Source organism: Perna viridis, chromosome 10 (genome assembly GCF_037379345.1).
Source record: "Perna viridis isolate PV_CMFRI_1.1 ecotype Kerala chromosome 10, ASM3737934v1, whole genome shotgun sequence".
Classification (NCBI taxonomy): Eukaryota; Metazoa; Mollusca; class Bivalvia; order Mytilida; family Mytilidae; genus Perna; species Perna viridis.
In genome coordinates this window covers 35,549,464-35,563,053 of record NC_142454.1, presented here as the reverse complement: position 1 = coordinate 35,563,053, position 13,590 = coordinate 35,549,464, and the positions used below count along the sequence as shown (strand labels likewise).

Here is a 13,590-nt window from a genome sequence, read left to right as displayed (position 1 = left end):
GTGAATGGATAAAGCAGTATTGTCTTAGTTCTCTCTTTTTATCTTGTTTATTTCTGTCCAGTCTTGGTAGTATTATGTTGTTGATTGTCGGTGTTTGTATTAAGTATTCTAACCATTTTTCTTTGAACTGGCATGATTTCTATGCTAACTGACTGTGGGACCACAGCAAAAACAGTGGCAACCACATAAGGGAAGTTGTAAACATGGTCAGGGAAGTAACAAGGAAAAATCTTTGAACATAACCAGGAACACTGAAAGGACAACACACAAAGAACAAATCATGCAACATAAAGGCATAAAACAGAAATGCACACGGTGATTTAAACCCCACAAAAAACCAAGATTGATTAAACTGGTGTTCATGAAGGATGAGTAATTACCAATTATTTGAATTAATTGGTTATCTTATATCATAACCAAAATATTTTTACTTGGGCCAAGAACTCTTGAAATTTAACTTGCTTGGAACAAGTTTCGTGCACTTGTTAAATCAGAGCATTCTTTGGCATTTGTGAACATAATTAGGTTATTCACTCTTTCCAGCTATTTATCCTATATGTACAAATCCTATTTATAAATAGTTTAAATGTTTTATCTATTTTAGGAAGGTGTCTTTTTTTATGGCATATCATATTCATAAATCACTTGTGACACTCATCAAAAGCATTAATCTGGCTGGCTAGGCTGCCTTGTTCAAGCAATGTTTGAATTCAAGACTTGAAAATCATGCACTATATTAAAGATTTCAACCAATTCTACAAGACAAAGATCCAAGATGAATGCAGAAACAAAGGATGTAGAACTTCAAAGGTTTACAAAACAATAAGTACAGAACTTGTTGGGGACCATAACTTATTTTATTTTATATACTGGAGGATGTGAAAAATAGTTTCACTTTATAAGATGAAAAAAAACCACACACACTTAGTTCTTGAGAAATGGTTATATTCTAAACAAACTTTTTCTTTTCAAACTCTTCCATACAGTAAGTCCTGGCTGGCAACTTGTTGAAAAAATACCAAATAATGGGTTGAAAAAATACCAAACAATGGCTTGAGAAAGTGTGAAGTTGCATCTGAATGGGTTTTTGTAAAAGTCTACTTTCTCATGCAGTGGTTTTATCATGCTTGATGATATTTAGATAATCATGAATTACTTTGAGAGAAAAACACCTTTCCGTACCAACTTGTATCTTTAAGAAAAAACTGGCCCTTGTTTGCACTACTTGCTGTATTTTTTTTTTCATTTTCCCGTATATCACATATGCAAATCAGCATACAACTGTAATTTGATTGGTTTATCTGAATGCTGACCACACCTCTGAACCGTGTCACAACTATCAACAAAGTGTTCATGGGCCAGGTGGATGTTTTGTTGAGAAGTGTTCATTTCTTTTAACGCGTCTCCCGAATATCGTTTCTTCATTCAATAAGAAATTAAAAACAAAAACAAAAACAAAAATACAAACAACATAAGAAGTCCCGTTTAACTCTTACAATCAGCCTTTCTTATGTTTATATCAGAACTTCTGATATGTAATTTTTAATGTATCTGTTCATCGTATAGATATAAATTCTCTGTAAAGCACATTAATTATTATATTGCAATGTTAGGCATTGTATATGGAATTTTTATTGTTGATTCAAACCAAATGACCAGTGACCTGTTAGTGTTCTAAAACGAGCAAGATACTATCCAGGAAAAGGTCTATATTTAATGCTCTGCCAAATTATGAATTCAGTAATTGATCTCATACTGTAAACACAAAAATATTCTTCGTTCGTGTTTAACATACATCTGTAATTTTAAAATTGTTTATATAATATAAGTAAATGAGATTGAGATCAGGTACACTGTAAAGAAATGCACACGTTAACGTAAGAAAACCTAGTTCGTTTATTATTGTTATGATATAAAACAATTCAGTGATACTAAAACCTTTCAATTCATCAGATATTTTTTCCTTTAAAGAATTTACTTTGCAATCGAGACGAAATGGTTAATAAAGATGTGGCAATAGATAGACCGGAAGTAGTTCGTACGAATTTCTCCGCGTAGCAGAAAGGTGAGAGGTGATTAGATACAGTGACAGGCTATGCACATGCTGGTTTTGTTTTGAACTTAATTGCAATGATACAGTGTGCTGACTATCCTGGATTCAGATTTGAAAAACTTTTTCAACAATGTTCAGGCACTGTCATCGAAAATTGTGCGTTCTGAGTGCGAAATTTAATCAAAATTATTTCACAGGTATTTTGTTATGGATGACATTGTTTCACACCTGTTGTGTTCTAGGTTCAGAAAGAGATAGGATTATACGTAACAGTAACATTATTGTACCTCATGGACGATCTGTTTACATAAATCCAACTTCTCATTTAACAATACGACAGACCTCCCAAGACAAATGTTCTGTCACTGTGCTTAAGAATGATCCATTGTCACAATTATCTGGAGAATTACAACCAAACAAATTTTCTTGCAATTTTGGACCAAAGGATGTAAAATACACGCACTTTGGATTTTTATTCCCTACATTTGACAAAGTACGTATTCTTGTATGTTTTGATTCTGATGTCAATACTGAAATCATTCCATTAACTCTATCATTTTCAATAGCGTTTCATGTACCTCTTCAGGTTGTATCCCACAATACTCCTTTACTTGTCCGGTCATCAAGAAGAACTAGTGATGCAATTCAAAACAGTAATACTCAGTTTAGTTATGACAGAGACAATTTATACTGTAAGATTGCTATTTTAGCAGGAGTAAAAAACTTTCCACATTACGGGTATATTTTTAATACAACTTCTGACTTGCTGCTATTAGACTGTGATGCATTTTTGCAAAAAACAGTAACTTATCAATTTACTGGTAACATAAGATCTCTTAAGAAAGACAATATTCCTCTGAGTATTAAACTTTTTGAAAAAGATGGAACTTTAGTATCTGAGGAATATTTTGTTAAAGTTGTCAATATAGAGGATGGCAAACACGATACACCTCCTCAAATACAACAGAATGCTCTCCTTGCAGTTGAGACTACAAAAGCTGGCCTTAATGTTAATCAGTTTATTTTGACACCAATATCATCTAAAGTATTAAGTGCCTCAGATATTGAGACTAGTGCAGATAGGCTTATTTTCAATATAACCAGGCCTTTGGAACCTAATGAAGGTGCGATAGTAAGTACAGACAACCAGCAAAGAGAAATACACAATTTTTACCAAAATGATGTTTCCAACCTTAAAATTGCATACAAACCACCAAGTGATGATTCTAACATTCCACGGACTTTTGAGTTGTCTCTTGAAGTAATTGATGAGAGTGGTTTGAAGTCTGATCCTTTCTCTTTAATGATTATTGTACATCCTAAGCAAACATTGGCACCTATTGTTACAAAGAATACTCCACTTGAACTATTTGAAGGGCAGTCTAGAATTATAAACTCTAGGCAATATTTACAAGTATCTGATGAAGATGATCTCCACAATGTAAGGATATCAGTAGTTGATGGATTGAGACATGGTTCCTTGTCTATCCCAGGAGGGAGACAGTATTTCACTGCTCATGATCTAGATACAGGTACAGTGTTGTATCAGCATGATGGAACTGACACTGTAGCTGATAACATAGTATTCCATATGACCGATTCAAAACACCATGTAGAATTTTTATTCCCTATTATAATTTTCCCTGTTGATGATGAACCAGCAACTTTAACTGTAAACTTAGGGTTAGAAATTAAAAAGAATGACATTGTTCCTATTACCAAGCATGTTTTAAGTGCTACTGATATTGACAGTGATGACTTTTCAATAGAGTATGTCTTGTTACCACCCTATTCCAAGGAAGGAGTTATTTTAATGAGACAATATGAAATACCTCTAAATTCTCATCAGTGGCAAAATGATCGAGGAATTTTTCAAAAACCTATTGATAGGTTTCTCCAAAGAGACATTTCTAACAATAAGTTATTTTACCAACATGTAGGGCCACACAGACCTACTGTTGTTATGGACAAGATTAGATTTTCCTTGCGTAGTGGGATTGATTCTAAGACTACATCAGATGCATATGAATTTTTAGTCAAAATCCATCCAGTTGATGACCAATCTCCAGTTGTATCTCCAGATACACAATTGAATATGACTGTCAATGAATTTCAACTTACTCCATTCAAAAGGAAAAGTTTGCTTTACACTGACAGTGACACAAAGGAATCACAAATTAAGTTCCATATAACAAGACCTCCATTTGATTTAGATTCATATGTACACTTAGATGCTGGACAAATAGTCATGTGTGACCAACCAAGTTTAACTATTACTGATTTCCAACAAGCTGAGATTTTTCATCATAAAATTTGTTACCAACCCCCATCTTCTGAACAGGGGCTTTCTGAAAGACGAATTCAATTTTACTTTGATGTTGAAGACTCAAGTGGCAACATTCTATCAAATCAACATTTTACGATTACATTGACCCCAGTAAATAACCAACCACCTATTGTCACAAACACTGGTGTGACTGTCATGGAAAACAGACAGGTTGTCATAACAACACAAGTTCTTGATATTCAAGATCCAGACACAGATCCAACTTTACTTACATTTAATATTGTAAAACTTCCTCATCATGGAGATTTTTTTAAAGGGAAACAACTTTTACAAAAGTCAGACCAATTTTCATATATAGATTTGTTTTCTGGCAACCTTGTTTACAAATGTAAAGATACAAACTCTAATAGGGATTTAATTAGCCTTGAAGTTTCTGATGGAGCACATAATGTACCCATTGGGTTACAAATAACCATAATACACATGGAAGATAAACCAATACTAGTACTTAATGGAAGAAAAAGGCTAACACTAAATATTGAGGTGGAAGAAGGAGGCTCATTTGTTTTGTCTTCAAAGTTGATAAGAATGAAAAATGTAGTTGATGCAAAACAAATAACTTTTGGTGTTAAATCAAGTGCTTTGCAAGGTGCTATTGTTTTAGATAATTGGCCCACTAATAGATTTACATATCAAGATATTGTTGATAGAAAAGTCCAGTACAAACATCAGGGCTCTGATGTTGGATATGATGGTAGAACTGACCGATGCATTTTAATGCTCAATGGAAATGATAGAAAAGTCAGAAATTCTGAAGTTACACTCAACATCAAAATACTACCAGTTGACAATGTAGCGCCAATAATTCTTCCGGCAGCTACATTTTCTGTTTATGAAGGTGAAAAGGGCCGAATATTACCAAGACATTTAGATGTGGTTGATAATGATACAAAGGATGAAAATATTCAGTGCCTTATTACTAAACAACCATCTCGTGGTTTTGTAGAAAACATATCACCAGCCCCTGGGTCAGAAAAATCCAGGACTGGAATGAAAGCCACTGCCTTTTATGTAAAAGACATTAGGCTGGGCTTTGTGAACTACGTCCAAAGTATTCATTCAGGTATCGAACCTAGATCTGATGAGTTCTCATTTAAATGTACTGATGGCATTAACGTGTCTCCAGGAGAAAAAACTTTTCAAATTTCAATTTTTCCAAAGAATGATGAATGTCCCAAAGTTTTCATTAGAGAGTTCATTGTCATGGAGGGAATGGAGCTGAAAATAGATTCTCCCATTTTGTCTGCTGTTGATGCTGACATTCCAAATGATGAAATAACTTTTATAATCAGCACTTTTCCAAAACATGGTCATTTAGTACAGCAGAGGGAATCTGGGATTAACCCAACTACTAAATTCACAATGTCTGACATAGTTAAATCTTCTACAATAATGTACCAACATGATAATACTGAGTCATTTACTGATTTGATTGTGTTGACTGTTACTGATGGAATCCATAATGTAACTCAGAGTATCCCAGTTGTTATTATACCTGTTGATGATGAAACTCCACAATTGACTGTGAATGCGGGACTTGAAATTAAGAATGTTGGCGAACGCAAGTTAATTAGCAATGAAATTCTCAAAGCGGAAGACTTAGACTCCCACAACCCAGATATAACATTTATAATTCGTCGCTATCCTTCTGAGGGATATTTTATCAAAGCCATGGGTAATCATGTTGTAAATTTTACACATAGTACAAATTTTACTCAGTATGAAATTGACAGTAACCAGATTTACTATGTTCATACTGGGTCAGAGGGGAAAAGGGACATAATCAAGTTTGATGTTACAGATGGACTCAATCCTCTTCTTGACTGCTACTTCTATGTTACCATAAAAGGCATAGATTTAACATACCCAGAAGTATATAACAAAGGTATTCAGCTGCCCGAGGGAGGTACGGTAAAACTTACAACAGACATTTTGAGAGGAAGAGATATCAACAGTCCTGATGCTTCGCTAATTTTCAGAGTTACTAAAACTCCTGCTCATGGCTATCTTTACAACACTGACAATCCAAACCAAGTCATTACCTCATTTACTCAGTTAGAGTTAGCTGGCAGTAAGATTTGTTATACACATAATGCTCGGTCTGAAATCAAAATGGATGCATTTCAGTTTGAAGTTACTGATGGACACAATTCAGTAAAAAGAACTTTCCGTATTGCAGTCACTGATGTTGACAATAAAAAACCTACACTTGTTTTTGATACACTTTATGTTGCTGAAGGAGGAAACAAACTTATCACTCCATTTGAACTTCGTGCTATTGATGAAGATACTGTAGATGTTAACATAGAATTTGTTGTAACACAACTCCCAGTTCATGGAAACATTTTGTTCAATTTCTCTAAAGTTGTTACTATGTTCACATACCATGATATTAAAAACAATTTGATAACATATCAGCATGATGGCACAGAAACTTCTAAGGATGCATTTTCCTTCACTGTCACTGATGGTGTGCATTCGGATTTCTTTATTTTCTCCAACATGGACCGCCCCACAAGACAGCCGCAGACAATTCCTATTGAAATCATGCCAGTTGACAATGGTATTCCATATCTAAAAATCAACAAGGGTTTGAAGGAATTGACACTTTTTGACAACAAAATTATTGGAGCTGTAATTTCTGACAGGTTGCTATTGGCAATGGATAGAGACAGTGATATATCATCGTTGGTCTACACCTTGACAGTGCCACCAAAACATGGTTACATCAGTGTCAACAAAATCAAGTCGAATTCATGGACACAAGGTGAGAAAATTAACTGCATAAATATTTAGCATTTAGTTTCTTTTTCATACAACTGCATAAAATTTATTTTGTGGTCAAATAACTTGAGTACAAGTGTGTAGATCTTTATGAAATTATACCACAAGGTGGCATACCTATGAAGGAAGCCTGGGATTGATTATGGGTTTTTTGACTTGAACCATGAGAGACAGGCATTTTCATGATGTCCCTACAAAAACTTGTCCATATGTGAATGAATCTCTTTGAAATTGTACCATAAGGTGCCATATCTCCAAAAAAGGTGGGTGTTAATTTTGAGAATTGTACATATTGAGAAATAAAGGGGACCAAAAAGGGGCTACTTTAATTGAGGTCGAATTCCTTTTTGTCAAATATTTAATTGCATTCAGAATTTAGAGCTGTATCAAGCTTGAATTGTGTGTCTGTAATTGCCCCAAATGTTTAGCGTTCGACCTCTACAGTCTTATCAAGCTGCAGCCTGCAAAGCATTTTTTTTGTCTTTGCACAAACAATATATGGTCTACTCACATTGTCTGTCTGTCTGTCCATTTACATTCTAAGTACATATTTTCTTAAACTAATATGTGACAGAAAATGCCTAAATTAAATTCTACCAAAACTATGAGATCGTATCCATTTTTAATTTCAATCTGCTTGATCAGATCTCAGTGTCATATTTCACATGCTTTGTTGTGACATCATGAAATCATAGGAGTTCACATGCTAGAAACATGTTCTTTTTTGCCATCTTATAGACATTTTTATTGACCCATGAAAGTATGATTCTAAATTTTCATTTTACCATTTTTTGACTTTTATTCTACATGTATTAAAGCTTCCTTGGGAGTACATATCAAGAAGAGAAGGCAATTACATACTCCATGTAATGCCATGTGTTTTGAAATGATATTAAGGGTTGTATTTTTTGACTTGTTACAGTTTTTCCAGTTTACTTATAAACAAAAGTTAGGCTATGAAAAAGACTAAATTATGACATATTCCAATTTTTATAGGCCCTATCAAAACACACTTTCTCCCACTGAACTGAAACTTTCATTTAGGTTAGAAACTACAATTATGTTTCAGTAAGAAGCTGTATTTAGTAACATCTTATCTCACCATGTGCTAGTTTTACTTCCATTTTATTGGGTATTTCAAGTTTATTATTATTTTATTAACTTGCTTGACCACTCTGATAGTAGACCTGGTTTAGGAACCTTTTATTGCTATCCTGTTTAATAGTTTTGTCAGAGTTTAGTGTACACAATTTATTGCCCTGTTCTGAAGTTCTATGATAACCAATGCCCCTTTAATCATTTGCTACTTATACAGTTAATTACAGACATAAAACAGTGCCCTTGTTGTGTTCGTTGGTTTGTATTGTCTTCCAAGTATCTTTTCATGATAACATTGGAACACATGGCTAATAAGATAGGGGGATTAATATGTGCTTTTGTTAATTTTGAGCTCATTCTGTTTTTAGTTCTGTTTTATATTAGATTGCTGTAAAATTGTCACAGTTGATTTGATTTTATAGAATCTATTATTAGATAGTTGTGAAAAAGTCACAGTTGGATTGATTTTTAAGAATTTAAGCACTTTCCAATGCATGTCTGCAGTTGTTACTATTGATGTTTACCAAGAAAGTCTTTTCCTTTAATAAACTGATATACAATGTACAATGTACCCCCTGTAGTTTTCCTGGCATTGGATTTTATTTGAATGCACTGGAGCATCCCTGTATCTTGTGCATCCATATGGTGTATCCTTTTATCCATAAAGTCTTTGAAAGTGACAATCAAATATAATCAATATGATGAGATAATATAAACATGTGCATCTACCCATCTCTCATATTGTATTAATTGGTTATAATTGTATAACTGTTGATAACTCAGAAAGGAAACCTAGGGCACATTTAATGTCACATCTGCCCCCATCCTCCCATGAGAATAACAACAGCTGTTATTTGTGATTATAATAATGATAATGCTATAATTTATAGATGAATGTAACTGGTGAGATAGTCTTTCATCTTTGTAGTATTTAGTTTATTGTTTTCTCCTCTTGATGATTGTTGGTTTTTGTTGTTTTGTTTGATTGAATAACCATGATTTCAATGGGAAATGTTCTCAGGCGTATTATAGAATTTAGAGCTGTATCTCTTGGTCTGGAATAGTTCTCTGGCTTTGCTGTATATATTTAGAATAGCCCTAAATTGTATAAAAAGGTGGGGGACAGTTTTTTGAAAATAAATAATGTTTTTTACTGACAGAAAAAAAGCCTTTCCAGATGATTAGAATGCTTCTATGAACCTCAAGATTATAATAAAATGCTAAAAATGTTGAAAATAAATATTTTGACTTTGCCAACCTTAGAATCAATTGGTTGTCCACTGTGTTTCCAGTCATTCAGGAAAAGTGAAACTTTGGTGAAGGAAAACTATTTATTATGTTCCATTTTACCTTTAGCTGCACAAAAAATGAACTACTGAAAGCTTTAAATTGCTGTGTAAAGCAGACATTTAATATGGGAATGTTAATTTTCATTTGGAGCTTTTCTGTGAAAACTTAAAAATTTTGAAAGTCCAAGAAGACAGTCATTGTGGAAATTATTTTGAATGTTCTACTGATTCATTAATATTTTCAACCCTGAATTACTGTAATATTTTTTCCTGAACTCTGTGAATGATCTGAGTAATACTGTATCCTTTGGTCTGAGAAATTGAGGAGAAATTGATGAAATTATCTGATTCTGCATAGAAGTAGAATAAGTAATTTAGTTATCTGTCTATCTACTTGATGTATTAAGCTTTCAAGTGGCTAAGTGCATGGATGTGTTATAGCGCCTCTGGAGATGATGAGTTAGGTGTGAATTTGGGGGGATGTCTAGGAAAATTAAATAATAACATTATTATGGTATATTTAAACTTGCTCATGAGTGAATTATCAAGTCTAAGGTGTTTTTAAAACACTCAGGAGTCATAAATATTTAATCTTAATAATCAAACCTTTGCTGTTTTGTCACATTTACATGTACTGCTTAACGCTACAGAGTCCTTATCATTCTGTAGAGATACAGAATTGGTAATTAGGTTTCCCTATTCCCTCTGAAATGGACATGGCATGTGGTATTGATTGTTGATTGGACTGATGTTTGACAAGTTGGGATGATTGATGTATTAGGGTTGTCCATTTCATACAACATGATTCCACATTCTGAATAAAACTAATATGTTCTTTCAATTATCAGCTTTATCTTAAAATGAAGCTAATGTAGTTTTCATTATAGGATTATAGATTAAGACAGTTTACATGAATTTGTATTATGTTCTTGATTAGAACAAGGAGAAGTCCCAATTAATTGTAGATGCAGTTTCACATACTTGTTCCAAACAATATTAAAAGCATCAAGTGTGTAAATAAATTTAAAATGAATGATAAAAGTGAATTAATACATGTAAATGTAGACTATACAGCATATAGCCTTTAGTACCATGTAAAATTCACATTTTGAATGTTAGCATTTTTTTAGCTCAGGTGGCCAAAGGCCATGTGAGCTATTGCCATCACTTGGCGTCTGTCGTCATCGTTGTTAACAATTTTTCAAAACTCTTCTCCTTTGGCACTACTGGACCAATTGGAACCAAACTTTGTATGAATGTTCCTTGGGGTATCTTTCATAGAGCTGACTCTGGGATTTTTGATTGGTTTAAAAACATGGCCGCTGTATTGAAATAGAACATAGGGGTCAGACAGTAGTTTTCTGAAAATATCTCCAAAACTGTTAGGTTTAGCCAAATTCTAATTTGATAATAGTGTTCAGCATGAGGAGATCTGTCTGTGGTCAAATTTTCAATTTAATCTGTTAAGCCATGTTGGAGTTATTGCCCTTTTTAGACGTTTTTTTTTTTCAATTTTTAATGTTATTTCTTTCAAAAATCTCCTCTGACACTACCTGACCAATTGGAACTTAACTTGGTTTGAATGTTCCTCTGAGTATCCTGCATAGAACTGATCTGAGGATTTTTTATCTGTTGAAAAACATGGTTGCCATTACTAAAAATAGAACATAGGGGTCAGACAGTAGTTTTTCACATATGTCACCAACATCATTAGGTTTAGCCAAATTTTGACTGAATTTAAGTGTTTTAATGTAATTTCTTTCAAAAATCTTCTCCTCTGACACTACTTGACCAATTGGAACCAAAACATTGTATGAATGTTCCTTGGGGTATCCTGCATAGAATTGATTTGGGTTTTTTGATTGGTCGAAAAACATGGCCACTGTTACTGAAAATAGAACATAGAGGTCAGACATTAGTTTTTCGCATATATCTCTAAAACCAAAAGGTTTAGCCAAACTCTTTCAATTGCTGAAATGATCAGTATTATAAGACTTTCAAAAGTCATCAGAGATCAAAATTGTCAGGCGACTTATTGTAAGAGTCATTGCCCTTGAATGATGAAAAATGGTGTTTTGTTTTTTACAGTTTTCAGCCAATATCTTGAAAACTGTGATAGATAGAAAGAAAGTTTCAATTGCGAAAAGATCCTTATGATTAGTCCCTACCAAAGTCTTCTTGAGTTAAATTGTTGGACAACTCCTTGTTAAATTTATTGCCCTTGAAAGACAAACTTTAACCAGGTGAGCGATTCAGGCTGCTAGGGGTCTCTTGTTCCCATATAGCATGCTTGACTGAGTTCTTGTTGCAACAATGAAAGTGTTAATACATGTAATAGTAAATAGCTTGCAGTTCTAAAACTGTAATGAGCATATTAATGAATGACCTCCCCTTCAATCAAGCTGTGTATAAACTGTCCTTATTCACCTGAAGAGACAGAAAGCTGTCAGTTTCAGTGACAAAGTGACCATTATTCTCCTCAAACTATTTTTTATTTGACACTTAATATTACAGTCATTTCTCACCCTTTGTCCAGATTTGTTGTGGACAGTTATTTGTGAGACTAATTTGATCAATTTTATGCTTTTCAAACAATTTCCTATTGTATTTTTATAGTTTTTAAATTCATTACAGTATAAAACATACACTTGTTCCACTATGATTATAACTGCAGGTGAAATAAAAGAAACTATATCATTTTGTTAAATTACCATAATCCAGTCAAGAGTCAAATTTTATTTTCAAGAAAGGTACCAGTAATTTGGACATTTTAAAGTTTCAAATGAATAATCTGCTTGAGGAGAAAAACACAAAAGTCTTAAGTAAAGTGTCAATGAAAAGGATTGAAGATCCCAGACCTACATGTAAGTTATGAAATTTAAAAGGTCCTAGATCATAAATTTAGGATGCTCACCTCAGACCACCACTAATTTAAATCTATGCCAGTAGTTTGATTAAATAGCTGTATCCTGAATGTTTTTAGAACTTTAACCAAATTAATTCCATCAATCAATTACTTATTGTGTTTAACATATTGTCTTATTTGGTTTCCTGTACAAATATTGTTGTTTTCTTTGACAATAATAATTCCCCATTCTGTTGATAGGTTTTGGCATCATTAAGCTTTCTGATATGAACATTACGCAACAACAAATTTTCAATAATTTTAACCCTTCTGTTCGGTGCAGACTGCATGTTGATACACAGCTCATCTTATCTGAGGATGCATAGGAACCTTCTGACTGAGTTATCCAAAGAATGAAAATGGAACAAATATTAATGTTTGAGATTGTATGTTTATTTTAGCAGTGAATATTTATTAAATATGTTTCAAATTGATTTAAACTTTGCAAATTGAAATGTTCAGTGTAACAGCTGAAACTTGTTAATTAAACATTTTTGTCACATTTATCAAAAGTGGCCAGGATTTAATAAGTAAATATTGGAATTTTTGCATGCTTTGATGAAAGAATCCTCTTTGTATCTTGAAAATTATAACATATGCATAAAAAATAGTACTTATTCTTTAAAAAAATGATGCATTTCTTTTCGTTTTGTTTACTCAAAAATGCTTGAAGTTTATAAGTTTGAATAACAAGTTGAAATCTAATAAATAGAAATTCAAGATTTGTATAAAGATTATGAAAATAGATCAATTGTACTCAGGGTATGTAGCCTTTTGGAAAAGAATATACTTTTTGGTCAGCAAAATTTGCTGTTTTAAATCACATTAAAGCTCTGAATGGAATGAATTAAAGGAAATCAATATTTTTGTCTTTGTTTGTTGTCTGATTTCACTATGTTTCAGAAAATTATTTTAAATTATTGAAAATTCTGTCTAAGTATAACAAATGAGTGTTTGTAACATTATAAAGTTCCTTTTTGAGTGTACAGACCCTTGACTAAATGGGTAAAAATGATATTATTATTTAAATGTCAATTTGAAGATCAAAGTAATGATAACATTCTGATTTTAATTTGGTTGAAATATTTAGGTCACTATTGTTGTAGTCTTATAC

General features: G+C 32.9%; 1 protein-coding gene across 1 annotated transcript in view; it reads left to right on the top strand.

Annotated features, from left to right (window-relative positions):
- Positions 1-1,976: 1,976 nt before the first annotated feature.
- LOC148605579 (extracellular matrix protein 3-like) overlaps positions 1,977-13,590 on the top strand; it is a 62,380-nt gene continuing 50,766 nt past the window's right edge. The window contains exon 1 of the mRNA XM_088550285.1: positions 1,977-7,167. Coding sequence (XP_088406411.1) covers positions 2,184-7,167 — 4,984 coding nt within the window. The 5' untranslated portion in view covers positions 1,977-2,183. The remainder of the gene's footprint in view (positions 7,168-13,590) is intronic.